Source organism: Coregonus clupeaformis, chromosome 18 (genome assembly GCF_020615455.1).
Source record: "Coregonus clupeaformis isolate EN_2021a chromosome 18, ASM2061545v1, whole genome shotgun sequence".
Taxonomy (NCBI): Eukaryota; Metazoa; Chordata; class Actinopteri; order Salmoniformes; family Salmonidae; genus Coregonus; species Coregonus clupeaformis.
The window spans coordinates 24,344,541-24,367,477 of NC_059209.1; the positions used below are offsets into that span (position 1 = coordinate 24,344,541).

The following is a 22,937-nucleotide window of genomic DNA, read 5'->3' on the forward strand; positions in this document are numbered from 1 at the left end:
GGTTCATCTGCCTCACCTAAAGCCCATTCTGGTGGGAAGCTGCTATAGACCACCAAGTGCTAACAGTCAGTATCTGGATAACATGTGTGAAATGCTTGATAATATATGTGATGTCAATAGAGAGGTATACTTTCTGGGTGATTTAAATATTGATTGGCTTTCATCAGGCTGCCCACTCAAGAGAAAGCTTCAAACTGTAACCAGTTCCTGCAAGCTGGTTCAGGTTATCAGTCAACCTACCAGGGTGGATAAGAGCGTCTGCTAAATTACTAAAATGTAAATTATGTAAAATGTTACAAACAGTACAGGAATGAAATCATCAACATGTATTGATCATATCTTTACTAATGCTGCAGAGATTTGTTTGAAAGCAGTATCAAAATCCATTGGATGTAGTGATCACAATATAGTAGCCATATCTAGGAAAACCAAAGTTCCAAAGGCTGGGCCTAATGTAGTGTATAAGAGGTCATACAATAAGTGTTGTAGTGATTACTATGTTGTTGATGTAAAGAATACAGTGGGGAGAACAAGTATTTGATACACTGCCGATTTAGCAGGTTTTCCTACTTACAAAGCATGTAGAGATCTGTAATTTCTATCATAGGTACACTTCAACTGTGAGAGACGGAATCTAAAACAAAAATCCAGAAAATCACATTGTTTGATTTTTAAGTAATTAATTTGCATTTTATTGCATGACATTAAGTATTTGATACATCAGAAAAGCAGAACTTAATATTTGGTACAGAAACCTTTGTTTGCAATTACAGAGATCATACATTTCCTGTAGGTCTTGACCAGGTTTGCACACACTGCAGCAGGGATTTTGGCCCACTCCTCCATACAGACCTTCTCCAGATCCTTCAGGTTTCGGGGCTGTCGCTGGGCAATACGGACTTTCAGCTCCCTCCAAAGATTTTCTATTGGGTTAAGGTCTGGAGACTGGCTAGGCCACTCCAGGACCTTGAGATGCTTCTTACGGAGCCACTCCTTAGCTGCCCTGGCTGTGTGTTTCAGGTCGTTGTCATGCTGGAAGAACCAGCCACGACCCATCTTCAATGCTCTTACTGAGGGAAGGAGGTTGTTGGCCAAGATCTCGCGATACATGGCCCCATCCATCCTCCCCTCAATACGGTGCAGTCGTCCTGTCCCCTTTGCATAAAAGCATCCCCAAAGAATGATGTTTCCACCTCCATGCTTCACGGTTGGGATGGTGTTCTTGGGGTTGTACTCATCCTTCTTCTTCCTCCAAACATGGCGAGTGGAGTTTAGACCAAAAAGCTCTATTTTTGTCTCATCAGACCACATGACCTTCTCCCATTCCTCCTCTGGATCATCCATATGGTCATTGGCAAACTTCAGAAGGGCCTGGACATGCGCTGGCTTGAGCAGGGGGACCTTGCGTGCGCTGCAGGATTTTAATCCATGACGGCATAGTGTGTTACTAATGGTTTTCTTTGAGACTGTGGTCCCAACTCTCTTCAGGTCATTGACCAGGTCCTGCCGTGTAGTTCTGGGCTGATCCCTCACCTTCCTTATGTTCATTGATGCCCCATGAGGTGAGATCTTGCATGGAGCCCCAGACCGAGGGTGATTGACCGTCATCTTGAACTTCTTCCATTTTCTAATAATTGCACCAACAGTTGTTGCCTTCTCACCAAGCTGATTGCCTATTGTCCTGTAGCCCATCCTAGCCTTGTGCATGTCTACAATTTTATCCCTGATGTCCTTACACAGCTCTCTGGTCTTGGCCATTGTGGAGAGGTTGGAGTCTGTTTGATTGAGTGTGTGGACAGGTGTCTTTTATACAGGTGACGTGTTCAAACAGGTGCAGTTAATACAGGTAATGAGTGGAGAACAGGAGGGCTTCTTAAAGAAAAACTAACAGGTCTGTGAGAGCCGGAATTCTTACTGGTTGGTACGTGATAAAATACTTATGTCATGCAATAAAATGCAAATTAATTACTTAAAAATCATATAATTTGATTTTCTGGATTTTTGTTTTAGATTCCGTCTCTCACAGTTGAAGTGTACCTATGATAAAAATGACAGACCTCTACATGCTCTGTAAGTAGGAAAACCTGCAAAATCGGCAGTGTATCAAATACTTGTTCTCCCCACTGTATTCTTTACATCAACAACATAGGAATCTTTGTTGGTCCGTGGTGTGTAATGAGGAGCTAGCAGACACTGCACTTGACTCATTTATTAAAATTGCTTATTCCAGTTACTAATAAGCATCCACCCATTAAGAAAATGACTTTAAAAACTGTTAAATCCCTGTGAATTGATGAGGAATTGAAAAATTGTATGGTTGAGAGGGATGAGGCAAAAGGAATGGCAAAGGAATGGAAAATAGGTTTGGCTGCACAACCGATTGGCAAACGTAACGCAAATTGAGAAATCATGTGACTAAACTGAATAAAAAGAAGAAGAAACTACACTATGAAACAAAGATAAATGACATAAAGAATGATAGTAAAAAGCTTTGGAGCACCTTAAATGACATTTTGGGAAAAAAGACAAACTCAGCTCCATCATTCATTGAATCAGATGGCTCATTCATCACAAAACCAACTGATATTGCCAACTTTCGAATTCCGTAAAGTGAGTGTGGAAGAGGTGAACAAATGATTGTTGTCTATTAACAATGACAAGCCACCGGGGTCTGACAACTTGGATGGAAAATTACTGAGGATAATAGCGGATGATATTGCCACTCCTATTTGCCATATCTTCAATTTAAGCCTACTAGAAAGTGTGTGCCCCCAGGCTTGGAGGGAAGCAAAAGTCAATCCGCAACCTAAGAATAGTAAAGCCCCCTTTACTGGCTCAAATAGCCGACCAATTAGCCTGTTACTAACCCTTAGTAAACTATTGGAAAAAATTGTGTTTGATCAGATACAATGCTATTTTACTGTAAACAAATTGACATAAAAATATTGTGGGGGCTGTTTTGTTAGACTTCAGTGCGGCTTTTGACATTATCGATCATAGTCTGCTCGGGAGCGCCTACATGGTGCCTGTGCTATAGCAAAGGAAGCGCTGTCTTCCTCACAGAGACAGATGAAACGACACTATGACACACAGGCTGTTTCTCGTTCACTGCATTGTCACCAGGTGACCAAGTTCTTGTATTGTTGCCTGTGCCAGGAGCGTCATTGTCAGCACGTTTCTCTGGTCCTTATGTAATTGAAAAGAAACTAAGTGAAACTGACTACGTGATACAGACTCCTGATAGAAAACGCCAATCTCGTGTGTGCCACGTTAACATGTTGAAGACATACCACACCAGACCCGTCACTCAGATAGACAGTCCAGAGAAACTGGCCGAGTCGGCTGTCTCTATTGCTGCTACGGCTGTAGTGGGAGGTCATGTTAATGATGTGGACGGAGATGGTTTGGAGTTGCGCAATACTCAGCAGCAGTGTGCTAGATTGCCCAATTCAGAGATGCTGCTGTCTCTCCCGTCAAGCCTGATTCATTTAACGGACGGACAGTCAGATGATATTGTGAGACTATTACACAGCTTTCCATGTCTTTTTAATGATGTTCCTACATGCACAAATGTGTTAGAACCTGACATTAATGTTGGAAACGCTGCACCTATCAAGCAACATGCTTATCGTGTCAACGTCTCTAAAAGAAAGATAATGAGGGATGAGGTCGGTTATTTGCTGGAGAATGCTATGCCAAGTTCAAGTCCTTGGAGTTCTCCGTGTATTCTGGTTCCTAAACCTGATGGGACTATCGGAAGGTAAATGCTGTCACAGTGCCCGACTCGTTCCCGTTACCCAGACTGGATGACTGTATTGATACTGTTGGTGCTGCTACTTATGTAACCAAACTAGATCTTCTAAAACTAGATCTTCTAAAAAAAAAAAATGTTACTGGCAGGTGCCGTTAACCTCACGTGCCTCCGACATCTCTGCCTTTGTGACCCCAGATCACTTCCTACAATATGTTGTCATGGCATTTGGGATGCGGAACGCACCAGCCACTTTCCAACGCCTGGTTAACACAGTATTGGCTGGAGTTCCTAATTGTAGTGCTTACCTTGATGATCTGGTAATTTATTCATTTGAGTGGTCTGATCATGTTAACACTCTAAGGGCAGTGTGTGAACGTCTAGCAGCCGCTTCTCTAACCCTGAACTTAGCAAAGTGCGAGTTTGGGAAGGCCACTGTTACTTATCTCGGTAAACAGGTCGGCCATGGTCAGGTGCGCCCTGTAGATGCCAAGGTCTCAGCTATAAATGCATTTCCCGCACCTACCACCAGAAGAGAGCTACGCCGCTTTTTAGGGATGGTTGGCTACTACCGTAGTTTCTGTAAAAATGTCTCTGCGGTAGTTGCTCCATTAACGGATTTGCTCAGTCCGGCGAGAAAATTTGTATGGTCTGAAGATTGTCGTACTGCTTTCAACACTGCTAAAGCACCACTTATGTAGTACTCCTGTTCTTGCTGCGCCAGATTTTGAACGACCGTTTAAACTGGAGGTAGATGCAAGTGCCAGAGGTGCTGGTGCTGTTCTACTGCAGCAGGAACAGAGTGGAGTGGACCATTCTGTCTGTTATTTTTCACGGAAATTTAACAAATGTCAGACAAACTATTCCACCATTGAACAAGAAGCTCTAGCTTTGTTGTTAGCTCTGCAATACTTTGAAGTTTATGTTGGTTCCAGTGCATTACCAGTGATAGTGTATACTGACCATAACCCCTTAGTTTTTCTCCACCGGATGTACAACCAGAACCAACGCGTTGGGCACTTGTAGTGCAAAATTATAATTTGGACATCCGCCACAAAAAGGAGTCGGATTGTGTTGGCAGATGCTTTGTCTCGTGTTTAGATCTAGTTTTTGTTTGTTATCCCGTCAGGATGCTGTTGATCTTTGAATTTTGGGTGTTGTGATGGTACGTGTGTCGCAAACCATTGTGGTTTGCTCTTTTAAGGGTGGGAGTGTTACGGATACAGGTATCCTGTGTCTTTTTGTGTTTTTCCTCTCCTTCTGCCCTAATCACAGGTGTCCTGTATGTTCCTGATTGGTGGTCGTTGGGGTGTCTGCTGATTGCTGAGGTGGACCAATCAGTGGACATTCCTCTGCATTGCACCACCTGTTTCTGGTTTTTCAATCACACATCCCATTGTTTAAAAGCCGGTCAGTTGTGTTTGTTGTTAGAGACTATTTCCGTATTTGAGTATGGATACTGTGGTGTCCTGTGTTTTGTGTACTCACTCATTTGCTGGTTACTCTGTTTGGTAACTTTGTTGTGTGTTTCTGGGAAAAGGAGGATTTAAGCAAGTTGCCCTTGGGCGTACATTACCCGTAGGAAGAAAACTGTCTAAAAACACTAGTTAGACCTGAGCGGACCACCCACTGTAATTTTTGTATGATTAGCAGTAGCTTAGCGGTTCTTGAGGCAGGCAAGATCAGTTTAGGGGTGTTTTACACTATTGTTTCATTTCTTGGGTCCTGCTCAGCCCTTTTTCCCAAACCTTTACCGTGTGTTCAAAAATAAACATTTTATGTTTGACGGTAGTTTATGGTTGTCGTGTAGTTTTTGTTCTCACTGTTTCATGTCACGATTCTAATTTGCATGAATTATGTTACGGGTCTCTTGTCCATCCACCCTAGACGTTTAAAGCCACGGGGTTCGTAACACTGCTGCTGGAAAAAAGTATGTGTTATGGCTTTACACCCCCTGCTATAATGTGGATAAAGAGTTACTTGTCTAACAGAACACAGAGGGTGTTCTTTAATGGAAGCCTCTCAAACATAATCCAGGTAGAATCAGGAATTCCCCAGGGCAGCTCTCTAGGCCCTTTACTTTTTTCCATCTTTACTAACGACATGCTTTGAGTAAAGCCAGTGTGTCTATGAATTCGGATGACTCAACACTATACACATCAGCTACTACAGCAACTGAAATAACTGCAATACTTAACAAAGAGTTGGAGTTAGTTTCGGAATGGGTGGCAAGGAATAAGTTAGTGCCGAATATTTCCAAAAATAAAAGCATTGTATTTGGATCAAATCATTCACTAAACCCTAAACCTCAACTACATCTCGTAATGAATAATGTGGAAATTGAGCAAGTTGAGATTACTAAACTGCTTGGAGTAACTCTGGATTGTAGACTGTCATGGTCAAAGCATATTGATACAACAGTAGCTAAGATGGGGAGAAGTATGTCCATAATAAAGCGCTGCTCTGCCTTCTTAACAGCACTATCAACAATGCAGGTCTTACAGGCCCTAGTTTTGTCGCACCTGGACTACTGTTCAATCAGGTCAGGTGCCACAAAGAGGGACTTGGGAAAATTGCAGTTGGCACAAAACAGGGCAGCACGGCTGGCCCTTAAATGTACACAGAGAGCTAACATTACTAATATGCCTGTCAATCTCTCCTGGCTCAAAGTGGAAGATAGATTGACTTCATCACTACTTGTATTTGTGAGAGGTGTTGACATGTTGGGTGCACCAAGCTGTCTGTTTGAGCTACTGACGCACAGCTTGGTCACCCATGCATACCCCACAAGACATGCCACCAGAGGTCTCTTCACAGATTCCAAGTCCAGAACAGACTATGGGAAGCGAACAGTACTACATAGAGCCATGACTACATGGAACTCTATTCCACATCAAGTAACTGATGCAAGTAGTAAAATTAGATTTAAAAAACAGATAACAAACATCTTATGGAACAGTGGGGACTGTGAAGCAACACAAACATAGGCGTAGACACATGCATACACACACACGATAACATACGCACTATAAACACACGTACACATGGATTTTTGTACTGTAGATATGTGGTAGTGGTGGAGTAGGGGCTTGAGGGCACACAGTGTGTTGTGAAATCTGTGAATGTATTGTAATGTTTTTAAAATTGTATGAACTGCCTTAATTTTGCTGGACCCCAGGAAGAGTAACTGCTGCCTTGGCAGCAGCTAATGGGGATCCATAATAAATAAAAATACAAAATACAATTTTGGAAATTAGTTTAAAGAGTATATTGAGTAGAACGTCATTAGTCTCAAATAGTTTGTTCTATTTTTTAAGAGCAACGGGGCTGGCAGGTAGCAGGTAGGATTTAGTTTCTCCCTGTATCTGGCCCACACTCCAGTACAGTAGGTGGCTGAACGATACCCCAAAAACCCCAACGAAGAAGAAGAAGAAGAAGAACGTGCTGTTCAGTATGTGTTGACAGTCCTTTCTACCGCGCCATTTTTGAAAGATATAACGTTAGCCATCGAGAACTACAAAAGTTTTGCTACTTTTCTCAGCAACATTGATGCCCTGAATTTAGCACGTCACGGTCACAGTGTGAACTGGAGTGACTTCACACAAAGCTGGCCAAACAAGATGTAGCTACAAACAAAACGGAGTTAAATGGTTCCAGTCTGCCGTGAAGCATTCATCCATGTATACAGATAAGAGTCTAGCTACATTTTCCAGATATACGCTTCTAATTTAGTCAGAAAGTCATTTTTATTGCAAGTTAAAGCATACTGTTAGTTAGCTAGCAAACGTTAGCTTGCTGGCTCGCTAGCTAACGTTACGTGTATGATCAGTGTAATAATATTATTCAAATCAGAAATTCATTTGCATTACTAGTTATAGCCTAATGGTAGCTAGTTAACGTTGAACCTAGATTGTTATCTTTAGCTACCTACAGATTCATACTACAGCTATGACAATGTTTGTATTGGTAGTAGTATGAGTTGGGTTTCTGCCGGTTCATTGATTAGCTACCTAGCTACATGTCTAAACAAAAGACTCCACTTCGGCCGGATGACCCATCAAATTAGCAGGTGTGTCTGGGGGTGATTACAGCCATCGATTGTATTTCATGAACATGTACAGTGAGGGGAATAAGTATTTGATCCCCTGCTGATTTTGTACGTTTGCCCACTGACAAAGACATGATCAGTCTATAATTTTAATGGTAGGTTTATTTGAAAAGTGAGAGACAGAATAACAACAAAAAAATCGTGAAAAAACGCATGTCAAAAATGTTATAAATTGATTTGCATTTTAATGAGGGCAATAAGTATTTGACCCCTCTGCAAAACATGACTTAGTACTTGGTGGCAAACCCCTTGTTGGCAATCACAGAGGTCAGACGTTTCTTGTAGTTGGCCACCAGGTTTGCACACATCTCAGGAGGGATTTTGTTCCACTCCTCTTTGCAGATCTTCTCCAAGTCATTAAGTTTTCGAGGCTGACGTTTGGCAACTCGAACCTTCAGCTCCCTCCACAGATTTTCTATGGGATTAAGGTCTGGAGACTGGCTAGGCCACTCCAGGACCTAAATGTGCTTCTTCTTGAGCCACTCCTTTGTTGCCTTGGCCATGTGTTTTGGGTCATTGTCATGCTGGAATACCCATCCCACGGCCCATTTTCAATGCCCTGGCTGAGGGAAGGAGGTTCTCACCCAAGATTTGATGGTACATGGCCCCGTCCATCGTCCCTTTGATGCGGTGAAGTTGTCCTGTCCCCTTAGCAGAAAAACACCCCCAAAGCATAATGTCACCACCTCCATGTTTGACGGTGGGGATGGTGTTCTTGGGGTCATAGGCAGCATTCCTCCTCCTCCAAACACGGCGAGTTGAGTTGATGCCAAAGAGCTCCATTTTGGTCTCATCTGACCACAACACTTTCACCCAGTTCTCCTCTGAATCATTCAGATGTTCATTGGCAAACTTCAGACGGCCCTAAATATTTCTCTCTGGACACTTTCTGTTTTTGATATTGCTACTATGCAAGCATGCAAGTACAATCACTGTACCGTTTACACCTTCTGTATCCTGTGCATGTGACAAATAAACATAGATTTGTTTACGTGTGTTTACCACATGGCCTTACATGTGAATCCTTAAAGAGAGGCGGGGCTAAGGACTTAGAGGGTGTGAACAATGCTGAATTCATGTAGACACAGAGCTTTCCAGTAGGTATATCAAACATTCAAGGGCCATTTTCTCAAAAGTGGTGTTACAAGTTCCTCAACTGTACAGTCGTGGTCAAAAGTTTTGAGAATGACACAACTATTGGTCTTCACAAAGTTTGCTGCTTCAGTGTTTTTAGATATTTTTGTCAGATGTTACTATGGTATGCTGAAGTATAATTATAAGCATTCCATAAGTGTCAAAGGCTTTTATTGACAATTACATTAAGTTTATGCAAATAGTCAATATTTGCAGTGTTGACCCTTCTTTTTCAAGACCTCTGCAATCCACCCTGGCATGCTGTCAATTAACTTCTGGGCCACATACTGACTGATGGCAGCCCATTCTTGCATAATCAATGCTTGGAGTTTGTTAGAATTTGTGGGGTTTTGTTTGTCCACCCGCCTCTTGAGGATTGACCACAAGTTCTCAATGGGATTAAGGTCTGGGGAGTTTCCTGGCCATGGACCCAAAATGTCAATGTTTTGTTCCCCAAGCCACTTAGTTATCACTTTTGCCTTATGGCAAGGTGCTCCATCATGCTGGAAAAGGCATTGTTCGTCACCAAGAAGTTGCTCTCTGAGGATGTGTTGGTACCATTCTTTATTCATGGCTGTGTTCTTAGGCAAAATTGTGAGTGAGCCCACTCCCTTGGCTGAGAAGCAACCCTACACATTAATGGTCACAGGATGCTTTACTGTTGGCATGACACAGGACTGATGGTAGCACTCACCTAGAATATCAGTCTGTCCCTGATGTTTTTCCTGGAGAGAATTGGTTTCCTCGCTGCCCTTCTTGACACCAGGCCATCCTCCAAAAGTCTTCGCCTCACTGTGCGTGCAGATGCACTCACACTTGCCTGCTGCCATTCCTGAGCAAGCTCTGCACTGGTGGTGCCCCGATCCCACAGCTGAATCAACTTTAGGAGACGGTCCTGGCGCTTGCTGGACTTTCTTGGGTGCCCTGAAGCCTTCTTCACAACAATTGAACCTCTCTCCTTGAAGTTCTTGATGATCCGATAAATGGTTGATTTAGGTGCAATCTTACTAGCAGCAATATCCATGCCTGTGAAGCCCTGTTTGTGCAAAGCAATGATGACGGCATGTGTTTCCTTGCAGGTAACCATGGTTAACAGAGGAAGAACAATGATTTCAAGCACCACCCTTCTTTTAAAGCTTCCAGTCTGTTATTCTAACTCAATCAGCATGACAGAGTGATCTCCAGCCTTGTCCTCGTCAACACTCATACCTGTGTTAACGAGAGAATCACTGACATGATGTCAGCTGGTCCTTTTGTGGCAGGGCTGAAATGCAGTGGAAATGTTTTTTGGGGATTAAGTTCATTTTCAGGGCAAAGAGGGACTTTGCAATTACTTGCAATTCACTCTTCATAACATTCTGGAGTATATGCAAATTGCCATCATAAAAACGGAGGCAGCAGACTTTGTGAAAATTAATATTTGTGTCATTCTCAAAACCTTTGACCACGACTGTAGTGTATGATATACAATTGTCTAGCTCTGAGTCTCTACTTCTATCCAATGTAAAAAAACACCATTTAAAATTTGCTACATAAGACCAAATCGAGGCGGTCGGTCACAAATAGTTAAAGTAAAAAAGGGAAAATAAATCAACATAAATATGGGTTGTATTTACAGTGGGGTTTGTTCTTCACTGGTTGCCCTTTTCTTGTGGCAACAGGTCATACATCTTGCTGCTGTGATGACACACTGTGGTATTTCACCCTGATAGATATACATTGATTTCTCTCTCAGCTCTTCCTCTATGTATAGTTCTGTACCTGGCTGGTCCTGAAGGTGACCCGGTAGCTGTACTGCATCCATTCCTTCTCCTTCCCTTCATCCAGCTTCTCTCTCCTGATGCTGACTGCTACTGGACCCAGGTTCTCATCAACTCCAAAGTAGTTCTGGTGCTCTGAAAGACAGAACACAATAAGACAACTATCAGATCGCACGCACGCACACTCACAGACACACACACACACACAGACACACAGACACACACACACACACACACACACACACACACACACACACACACACACACACACACACACACACACACACAGAGAGACACACACACACAAACACACACACACACACACACACACACATCTAGATATCTGGGAGAACAATGAGGATGGTATCATAGTGTGCTGTGCTATCTAGATATCTGGGAGAACTATGAGGATGGTATCGTAGTGTGCTCTGCTAACTAGATATCTGGGAGAACTATGAGGATGGTATCGTAGTGTGCTCTGCTATCTAGATATCTGGGAAACAATGAGGATGGTATCGTAGTGTGCTCTGCTATCTAGATATCTGGGAGAACTATGAGGATGGTATCGTAGTGTGCTCTGCTATCTAGATATCTGGGAGAACTATGAGGATGGTATCGTAGTGTGCTCTGCTATCTAGATATCTGGGAAACAATGAGTATGGTATCGTAGTGTGCTCTGCTATCTAGATATCTGGGAAACAATGAGGATGGTATCGTAGTGTGCTCTGCTAACTAGATATCTGGGAGAACTATGAGGATGGTATCGTAGTGTGCTCTGCTTTCTAGATATCTGGGAAACAATGAGGATGGTATCGTAGTGTGCTCTGCTATCTAGATATCTGGGAGAACTATGAGGATGGTATCGTAGTGTGCTCTGCTATCTAGATATCTGGGAGAACTATGAGGATGGTATCGTAGTGTGCTCTGCTATCTAGATATCTGGGAAACAATGAGGACAGTATCATAGTGTGCTCTGCTATCTAGATATCTGGGAGAACTATGAGGATGGTATCGTAGTGTGCTCTGCTATCTAGATATCTGGGAAACAATGAGGACGGTGTCGTAGTGTGCTCTGCTATCTAGATATCTGGGAGAACTATGAGGATGGTATCGTAGTGTGCTCTGCTATCTAGATATCTGGGAGAACTATGAGGATGGTATCGTAGTGTGCTGTGCTATGTAGATATCTGGGAAACAATGAGGATGGTATCGTAGTGTGCTCTGCTATCTAGATATCTGGGAAACAATGAGGACGGTATCGTAGTGTGCTCTGCTATCTAAATAACTGGGAGAACTAAGACGATGGTATCGTAGTGTGCTCTGCTATCTAAATATCTGGGAGAACTATGAGGATGGTATCGTAGTGTGCTGTGCTATCTAGATATCTGGGAGAACTATGAGGATGGTATCGTAGTGTGCTGTGCTATCTAGATATCTGGGAAACAATGAGGATGGTATCGTAGTGTGCTCTGCTATCTAGATATCTGGGAAACAATGAGGATGGTATCGTAGTGTGCTCTGCTATCTAGATATCTGGGAAACAATGAGGATGGTATCGTACTGTGCTCTGCTATCTAGATATCTGGGAAACAATGAGGATGGTATCGTAGTGTGCTCTGCTATCTAGATATCTGGGAAACAATGAGGATGGTATCGTAGTGTGCTCTGCTATCTAGATATCTGGGAAACAATGAGGATGGTATCATAGTGTGCTGTGCTATCTAGATATCTGGGAAATAATGAGGATGGTATCGTAGTGTGCACTGCTATCTAGATATCTGGGAAACAATGAGGATGGTATCGTAGTGTGCTCTGCTATCTAGATATCTGGGAAACAATGAGGATGGTATCGTAGTGTGCTCTGCTATCTAGATATCTGGGAAACAATGAGGATGGTATCGTACTGTGCTCTGCTATCTAGATATCTGGGAAACAATGAGGATGGTGTCGTAGTGTGCTCTGCTATCTAGATATCTGGGAAACAATGAGGATGGTATCGTAGTGTGCTCTGCTATCTAGATATCACAGTGTGCTGTGCTATCTAGATATGAGGATGGTATCGTAGTGTGCTCTGCTATCTAGATATCACAGTGTGCTGTGCTATCTAGATATCTGGGAAACAATGAGGATGGTATCGTAGTGTGCTCTGCTATCTAGATATCTGGGAAACAATGAGGATGGTATCGTAGTTTGCTCTGCTATCTAGATATCTGGGAAACAATGAGGATGGTATCGTAGTGTGCTCTGCTATCTAGATATCACAGTGTGCTGTGCTATCTAGATATGAGGATGGTATCGTAGTGTGCTCTGCTATCTAGATATCACAGTGTGCTGTGCTATCTAGATATCTGGGAAACAATGAGGATGGTATCGTAGTGTGCTCTGCTATCTAGATATCTGGGAGAACTATGATGATGGTATCGTAGTGTGCTCTGCTAACTAGATATCTGGGAGAACTATGAGGATGGTATCGTAGTGTGCTCTGCTATCTAGATATCTGGGAAACAATGAGGATGGTATCGTAGTGTGCTCTGCTATCTAGATATCTGGGAGAACTATGAGGATGGCATCGTAGTGTGCTCTGCTATCTAGATATCTGGGAGAACTATGAGGATGGTATCGTAGTGTGCTCTGCTATCTAGATATCTGGGAAACAATGAGGACGGTATCATAGTGTGCTCTGCTATCTAGATATCTGGGAGAACTATGAGGATGGTATCGTAGTGTGCTCTGCTATCTAGATATCTGGGAAACAATGAGGACGGTGTCGTAGTGTGCTCTGCTATCTAGATATCTGGGAGAACTATGAGGATGGTATCGTAGTGTGCTCTGCTAACTAGATATCTGGGAGAACTATGAGGATGGTATCGTAGTGTGCTGTGCTATGTAGATATCTGGGAAACAATGAGGATGGTATCGTAGTGTGCTCTGCTATCTAGATATCTGGGAAACAATGAGGACGGTATCGTAGTGTGCTCTGCTATCTAAATAACTGGGAGAACTAAGAGGATGGTATCGTAGTGTGCTCTGCTATCTAAATATCTGGGAGAACTATGAGGATGGTATCGTAGTGTGCTGTGCTATGTAGATATCTGGGAGAACTATGAGGATGGTATCGTAGTGTGCTGTGCTATCTAGATATCTGGGAAACAATGAGGATGGTATCGTAGTGTGCTCTGCTATCTAGATATCTGGGAAACAATGAGGATGGTATCGTAGTGTGCTCTGCTATCTAGATATCTGGGAAACAAGGAGGATGGTATCGTAGTGTGCTCTGCTATCTAGATATCTGGGAAACAATGAGGATGGTATCATAGTGTGCTGTGCTATCTAGATATCTGGGAAACAATGAGGATGGTATCGTAGTGTGCTCTGCTATCTAGATATCTGGGAAACAATGAGGATGGTATCGTAGTGTGCTCTGCTATCTAGATATCTGGGAGAACTATGAGGATGGTATCGTAGTGTGCTCTGCTATCTAGATATCTGGGAAACAATGAGGATGGTATCGTACTGTGCTCTGCTATCTAGATATCTGGGAAACAATGAGGATGGTATCGTAGTGTGCTCTGCTATCTAGATATCTGGGAAACAATGAGGATGGTATCGTAGTGTGCTCTGCTATCTAGATATCACAGTGTGCTGTGCTATCTAGATATGAGGATGGTATCGTAGTGTGCTCTGCTATCTAGATATCACAGTGTGCTGTGCTATCTAGATATCTGGGAAACAATGAGGATGGTATCGTAGTGTGCTCTGCTATCTAGATATCTGGGAAACAATGAGGATGGTATCGTAGTGTGCTCTGCTATCTAGATATCTGGGAAACAATGAGGATGGTATCGTAGTGTGCTCTGCTATCTAGATATCACAGTGTGCTGTGCTATCTAGATATGAGGATGGTATCGTAGTGTGCTCTGCTATCTAGATATCACAGTGTGCTGTGCTATCTAGATATCTGGGAAAACAATGAGGATGGTATCGTAGTGTGCTCTGCTATCTAGATATCTGGGAAACAATGAGGATGGTATCGTACTGTGCTCTGCTATCTAGATATCTGGGAAACAATGAGGATGGTATCGTAGTGTGCTCTGCTATCTAGATATCTGGGAAACAATGAGGATGGTATCGTAGTGTGCTCTGCTATCTAGATATCTGGGAAACAATGAGGATGGTATCGTAGTGTGCTGTGCTATCTAGATATCTGGGAAACAATGAGGATGGTATCGTAGTGTGCTGTCTATATGATTATGTACATTCAGATGTCTCCCTCAGGTCATGTCTTCGCTCTCCCTTCTAAATAATAAAGGATGTCATGCAGAGGAGAGGAGGGGGGAGTCGCCCACAGCAGTGTCTTAATCAACCAGACCATGATCCCAGTCAAAGCCAGAGTGGTCAGGTGTCGGACAGAGATCAAGCCAAGCCATAGACTGTTCTCTCTGCTTCCGAACGGCAAGCATTACCGGTGCATCAAGTCTGACACCAACAGGCTTCTGAACAGTTTCTGTCGCCAAACCATAAGACTTCTAAATTGCTACACGGACGATCTGAGTTGACCCTCGACACACTTACGCACACTGACACTCGAACACACACATAACATGCAGACATATTGATATTGACTCTACACACACTCACTCACATGCAATCATCATATACCCTGCTGCTACTCTGTTTATCATATATCCTGATGTCTAGTCACCTGACCCCTATACATATCTACTGACCCTGTATATACCTGCTACTCTGATTATCATATATCCTGATGTCTAGTCACCTGACCCCTATACATATCTACTGACCCTGTATATACCTGCTACTCTGATTATCATATATCCTGATGTCTAGTCACCTGACCCCTATACATATCTACTGACCCTGTATATACCTGCTGCTACTCTGATTATCATATATCCTGATGTCTAGTCACCTGACCCCTATACATATCTACTGACCCTGTATATACCTGCTACTCTGATTATCATATATCCTGATGTCTAGTCACCTGACCCCTATACATATCTACTGACCCTGTATATACCTGCTACTCTGATTATCATATATCCTGATGTCTAGTCACCTGACCCCTATACATATCTACTGACCCTGTATATACCTGCTACTCTGATTATCATATATCCTGATGTCTAGTCACCTGACCCCTATACATATCTACTGACCCTGGATATACCTGCTACTACTCTGATTATCATATATCCTGATGTCTAGTCACCTGACCCCTATACATATCTACTGACCCTGTATATACCTGCTGCTACTCTGATTATCATATATCCTGATGTCTAGTCACCTGACCCCTATACATATCTACTGACCCTGTATATACCTGCTACTCTGATTATCATATATCCTGATGTCTAGTCACCTGACCCCTATACATATCTACTGACCCTGTATATACCTACTACTCTGATTATCATATATCCTGTCTAGTCACCTGACCCCTATACATATCTACTGACCCTGTATATACCTGCTACTCTGATTATCATATATCCTGATGTCTAGTCACCTGACCCCTATACATATCTACTGACCCTGTATATACCTGCTACTCTGATTATCATATATCCTGATGTCTAGTCACCTGACCCCTATACATATCTACTGACCCTGGATATACCTGCTACTCTGATTATCATATATCCTGATGTCTAGTCACCTGACCCCTATACATATCTACTGACCCTGTATATACCTGCTACTCTGATTATCATATATCCTGATGTCTAGTCACCTGACCCCTATACATATCTACTGACCCTGTATATACCTGCTACTCTGATTATCATATATCCTGATGTCTAGTCACCTGACCCCTATACATATCTACTGACCCTGTATATACCTGCTGCTACTCTGATTATCATATATCCTGATACCTAGTCACCTGACCCCTATACATATCTACTGACCCTGTATATACCTGCTACTCTGATTATCATATATCCTGATGTCTAGTCACCTGACCCCTATACATATCTACTGACCCTGTATATACCTGCTACTCTGATTATCATATATCCTGATGCCTAGTCACCTGACCCCTATACATATCTACTGACCCTGTATATACCTGCTACTCTGATTATCATATATCCTGATGTCTAGTCACCTGACCCCTATACATATCTACTGACCCTGTATATACCTGCTGCTACTCTGATTATCATATATCCTGATGTCTAGTCACCTGACCCCCTATACATATCTACTGACCCTGTATATACCTGCTACTCTGATTATCATATATCCTGATGTCTAGTCACCTGACCCCTATACATATCTACTGACCCTGTATATACCTGCTGCTACTCTGATTATCATATATCCTGATGTCTAGTCACCTGACCCCTATACATATCTACTGACCCTGTATATACCTGCTGCTACTCTGATTATCATATATCCTGATGTTTAGTCACCTGACCCCTATACATATCTACTGACCCTGTATATACCTGCTGCTACTCTGATTATCATATATCCTGATGTTTAGTCACCTGACCCCTATACATATCTACTGACCCTGTATATACCTGCTACTCTGATTATCATATATCCTGATGTCTAGTCACCTGACCCTGTATATAGCTATACATCCTCTACATATCTACGGTACTGGAACTGACTATAATACTGTATTTAGCTTCTTCTTATTTCTTATTTTTATTTCTTGTGTGTTTTTCTTCTACCTTGTTATTTTTAGTACTACATTGTTATTGATTACTGCATCTTTGGGTTTGGAACTGTACTTGTTTACGTTACGTTAAAACTAGAAACTGAAACTGAAGAGGGATTCAAAAGACAACCAAAGAAACTCTCAGCAGGGATATGATCTAAACAAGGGATATGATCTAAACAAGGGATATGATCTAAAGCAGGGATATGATCTAAACAAGGGATCTGATCTAAACAAGGGATATTAAACCAGGATTGATCAAGCAGGGATCTGATTAAACCAGGATCAATCAACCAGGATATATCTAAACAAGTTGATCTAGATCTGATCTAAACAAGGGATCTGATCTAAACCAGGGATCTGATCTAAAGCAGGGATCTGATCTAAACCAGGGATCTGATCTAAACCAGGGATATGATCTAAAGCAGGGATATGATCTAAACAAGGGATCTGATCTAAACCAGGGATATGATCTAAAGCAGGGATCTGATCTAAACAAGGGATCTGATCTAAACAAGGGATCTGATCTAAAGCAGGGATCTGATCTAAAGCAGGGATCTGATCTAAAGCAGGGATCTGATCTAAAGCAGGGATCTGATCTAAACCAGGGATCTGATCTAAACCAGAGGTTACAGCCTGCATTCAGGGAGCAATCACCATGACGTCATCTCTATCTGTGGCAGAGGGCAGATTGACATGCATTACTCGTCACTTCCTGTCATCACTTCCTGTTGAACGTCGAAACGAGGGAGAGCTCGGTGTGTTGTTTTGGAAAGTTTGTTGTTTTGAAAGTCTATTGAAAAAGTTAATAGCTAGCTACCTTTTGAGTGTGGATCTCGGTTGGCATCAGTTACTGGGACCACTACTATCTGTCCAGTGATCCTGCTGACCGAGGCCGGGTCTGAGGAGCTGTTTGGCGTAACAGCTAGAAAGCTGCTTATCAAGCTAGTGGGGTTTTCTATGACAAAGACCAAAGACGGCGGGAGCACCGTCGAGGACAGTGGTGTCTCTCTGTCACAGGTGAAGGATCTTTTAAATGAACAAAAATAGTTCTATAAGCAGTTGTTACAACAACAAGAAAATAGCTTCAAGTGTTGTGTCCAAATAATGGGCACATCTAAAGCCTTTTCTTTTGGGGTGTTGCTACAGGCCACCAAGTGCGAACAGTCAGTATCTAAATAATATGTGTGAAATGCTTGATAGTGTATGTGATGTAAACAGAGAGGTCTACTTTCATGGGGACCTGAATATTGACTGGTTTTCATCAAGCTGTCCACTCAAGAGGAAGCTTCTGACTGTAACCAGTGCCTGTAATCTGGTTCAGGTTATTAATCAACCTACCAGGGTGTTTACAAACACTACAGGAACAAGATCATCCACATGTATTGATCACATTTTAACTAATACTGTAGAACTTTGTTCTAAAGCTGTATCCGTACCCATTGGATGCAGTGATCACAATTACCCCACCAGACCTGCCAATTACCCCACCATACATTGGCGTCGGTTAATGGGGATCCAAATAAATCAAATCAAATCAAATGAAGGGAGATAGAGAAGGAGGAGAGGAAACTATTTGCAGATTGTATTGTAGTCAGCAATATGACGCTGAGGATAATGGTGGTGCATGGGGACCATGGTTACCTAGCATAACCATCTAATAACAACATTCAACTTAGCGGACGCTTTCATCCAAAGACACTTACAGCACAGTGACGGCATATATTTTTTTTCAATTTGTGTAGCTATGTGATCCCTGCAGGAATTGAACTGTTGACCTCACAGTCAGGGGGTGACAGGGTTCTAGACGATCAATAGGATCAATAAGTGGTGATAAAAGCAGGCTCTAAAGTGGTGACACTGAGCGTGTGTGTCATCTTGCCCCTAAAGCACCAGAGGTGATGACAGCCTGATATCCTCCTATAAAACACCACGAAGCTAAAAGACTGAAAGGCCAAAGACAGACTCCACCATTTCACTGAGCAGCAAGCCTCTACTAGAAACACTAAAATATACTAAAATACATCTAGACACTAACATGAAACACATGAGTTACCATTTCAGCCTCTAAAAACACCTACAAGACAGAGTCCATCCTTTCACTGAACCAATACTCTAAAAACACCTACAAGACACTCAGACACATCTAGTGTGGAACCGTTGAATCATTCAGCCATTAACAGTATGCCAGCTGGGCATATAGTGTACTACTATACAGAAAGATACAATATATTCAACCATCAAATGTATGGATGTAAAACCATAAAGCATTACAGACACCATTATAACAGGTGTGGTATTTATAACTGGTTGAACGTGTAGCTCTATTCTTCTCTATATGAAGAGGAAAGTCATGACCTGTTTCACACTAGCCAGACAAAACCAGCTCACTAACACACACACACACACTAGCCAGACAAAACCAGCTCACTAACACACACACACACACACACACTAGCCAGACAAAACCAGCTCACTAACACACACACACACACACACTAGCCAGACAAAACCAGCTCACTAACACACACACACACACACACTAGCCAGACAAAACCAGCTCACTAACACACACACACACACACACACACTAGCCAGACAAAACCAGCTCACTAACACACACACGCACACACACTAGCCAGACAAAACCAGCTCACTAACACACACACACACACACACACACTAGCCAGACAAAACCAGCTCACTAACACACACACACACACACACTAGCCAGACAAAACCAGCTCACTAACACACACACACACACGCAGAACTAACAGAATCAGTTCACTAACACCATGTGATGTCATGTGAATGGAGTGTCCTATTGTGTGTGTTCTGATTTTAAGGTCCGTCTTCTCAATAATGGTGAAGAGGTGCAGCAGCTGTTATAAGGGCTTGGGTTGGGTAATCAGATATACTGAGAGAGAGAGAGAGAGAGAGGAAACACACACAACCTGCATGGCGTTGAGTTGAGTTTGGGAGAAAGAGGACCCCCCCCACACACACCCCCACCCCTGCCTCAACCCTCACCACCACCTTACTTCTCACATAACAAATTACTGGTCTTCCTGGGAGTTGAGAGAATATCACACACTGAAAACACTGAAAACACACACATACCAAGAAAACACTCACACACCAAAAACACACACCCCGAAAAAACACACCAAGAACACACACCCCGAAAACACGCACACACACACCAAGAACAGACACCGAAAACACACACACACACACCAAGAACACACACCGAAAACACACACACACACACACACACACACACACACACACACACACACACACACACACACACACACACACACACACACATACACTGAAAACACACACACACACATTAAAACACACACACACCGAAAACACACACCCCGAAAAAACACACACACGCACACAACCACGCACGCAAACACACACACGCAAACACACATGGTTCTCGCTGTTGTTTACAGAGAGCATAACTGGTTGAGAACTAGAGGGACTGGGACTCCACTAGGAGAAAAACATCATTGTTTTTTATAGTGTGAAAAGTCAGCAAAAAGGAGTCTGGCTGGGAACTAGAGGAAATGGGGACTCCTTGCTAAGGAGAGAACAAGATGTCATATTGTCTTCCCATTAAACACCCAAGGTTGACTATTTACAGTCTGAAAAGTTCCACACCTCTAATTAGTGTTGGTCCTGCCCTTTAGAGAGATGCTCAGTTTCTCAGCAACTGATAAAACTAGTGTGAAAGTAAGGTACGTCATTCTTACCTTTCCCATAGAAGAACTTGTGGTAGTAATACGCCCCCAGATCGATATGTTCTATGATGTATCTCTTAACCTTCTCTCTGTGTATAGGCTGGTTCTCTCTGGGGACCTCCAACACCGACACCCCAGCGTTGGTACAGTGGGAGGACAGGGACGACTGAAAGCTGCAGCTGTCTCCTCCTCCGCCACTGTTCGCCCTGGAGAGACAGATCCTGCGCTCCCCTTCACCTCCAACCTCGTTACGGAAGTGGGGGCACCCCAGGACTAGTCCATTGCTCTTTCCGTCGCCCTCGTCCTGGTCCAGGTTCTCTTTGGGGTTCAGGTCCTCTCGGGAGCCTAGAGGAGACTCAAACATGGAGGTACCGGTACTTCCACTGCTAAGACCACCTCCCAGCCCTCCCTCTGCCCCCAGTACTGCCCCTGGTCCTGGTACTAACCCTGGCGCTCCACTACCCCCACCGGCTCCAGGGTGGTACTGTGAAGCTGCCGAGGCCCCAGTGGTTGTGTTCTTCCTCTGGCTGAGGGTGGCTCTGCTGGCCACAGCCTCACTGATGTTGAACAGGACACTCTGCACGTCGTAGTGGGCAAAGCACTTCTGGAAGCTGAGAGGTCTCCTGTCATCCTGCTCCATTGACAGCCTGAATCCGTCTCCTACACAATCAGAAACAGAATCCCCTCACATTTACCAAATGAATTTGACCAAATGGAGACAGACTCTAGACAACAGAATTGAAACATAATCTACATACAGTGGAAATTGGCAGGTGCATATACAGCCTGAACCGTCACTTTCAATAATAACAATATTAATAATACATTTTATTTATAACACGCATTTCATTGAAAGACAATCGTAAGGTGCTACATTGAGTGTATTAAAAACAAGAGACGTAGATCTCTACAGACCTTCACTCTTGATGGTCCTCAGCTTTCTGAACATTGAGGTCTCAGAAGAGTCAGACTTCAGCCGTCCCATGAAGCTCTTCTCTCTTTCTCTGGAGTAGAAGATGGAGGGATCCACGTAGTCATATCCTGCCATCCTCACTATCTCCCCTCTGGAGATCTGGGTGGCCGTCTGAGAGAGAGAGAGAGAGAGAGAGAGAGAGAGAGAGAGAGAGAGAGAGAGAGAGAGAGAGAGAGAGAGAGAGAGAGAGAGAGAGAGAGAGAGAGAGAGAGAGAGAGAGAGAGAGAGAGAAGAGAGAGAAGGAGAGAGAGAGAGAGAGAGAGAGAGAGAGAGAGAGAGAGAGAGAGAGAGAGAGAGAGAGAGAGAGAGAGAGAGAGAGAGAGAGAGAGAGAGAGAGAGAGAAATGAACCAACGAACCAACTGTTACACTAGGCCAAGACAATGGCATGTACCAGATGCTCAGCAGGCTCTGCTCACTTACTGGTCTGAGGCCAAACCACACGACTAACAACATTCGACACTTTACGGAACACAAAGCCTTCACCATATCATCCTGGAATATCCAAGGCCTGAGGTCATCTGCCTTTGGCCTAAAGAGCAGGAACCTGGACTTCACCAAAGAAATCAGAAATACAGACATTGTCATCCTACAAGAAACATGGTATAGAGGAGACGGACCCACTGGTTGCCCTCTAGGTTACAGAGAGCTGGTAGTCCCATCCACCAAACTACCAGGTGTGAAACAGGGAAGGGACTCAGGGGGTATGCTAATTTGGTATAGAGCAGACCTAACTCACTCTATTAAATTAA

At 43.2% G+C, this 22,937-nt stretch overlaps 1 protein-coding gene across 1 annotated transcript in view; it reads right to left on the minus strand.

The window, feature by feature from the left end:
- The window catches only part of LOC123493125 (signal-induced proliferation-associated 1-like protein 2), an 85,308-nt gene extending 63,023 nt beyond the window's left edge, over positions 1–22,285 (minus strand). Inside the window, exons 1-3 of the mRNA XM_045227060.1 lie at positions 22,130–22,285; positions 21,227–21,874; positions 10,755–10,888 (exon numbers count right to left, since the gene is read on the minus strand). Coding sequence (XP_045082995.1) covers positions 10,755–10,888; positions 21,227–21,874; positions 22,130–22,262 — 915 coding nt within the window. The 5' untranslated portion in view covers positions 22,263–22,285. The remainder of the gene's footprint in view (positions 1–10,754; positions 10,889–21,226; positions 21,875–22,129) is intronic.
- Positions 22,286–22,937: the final 652 nt, after the last annotated feature.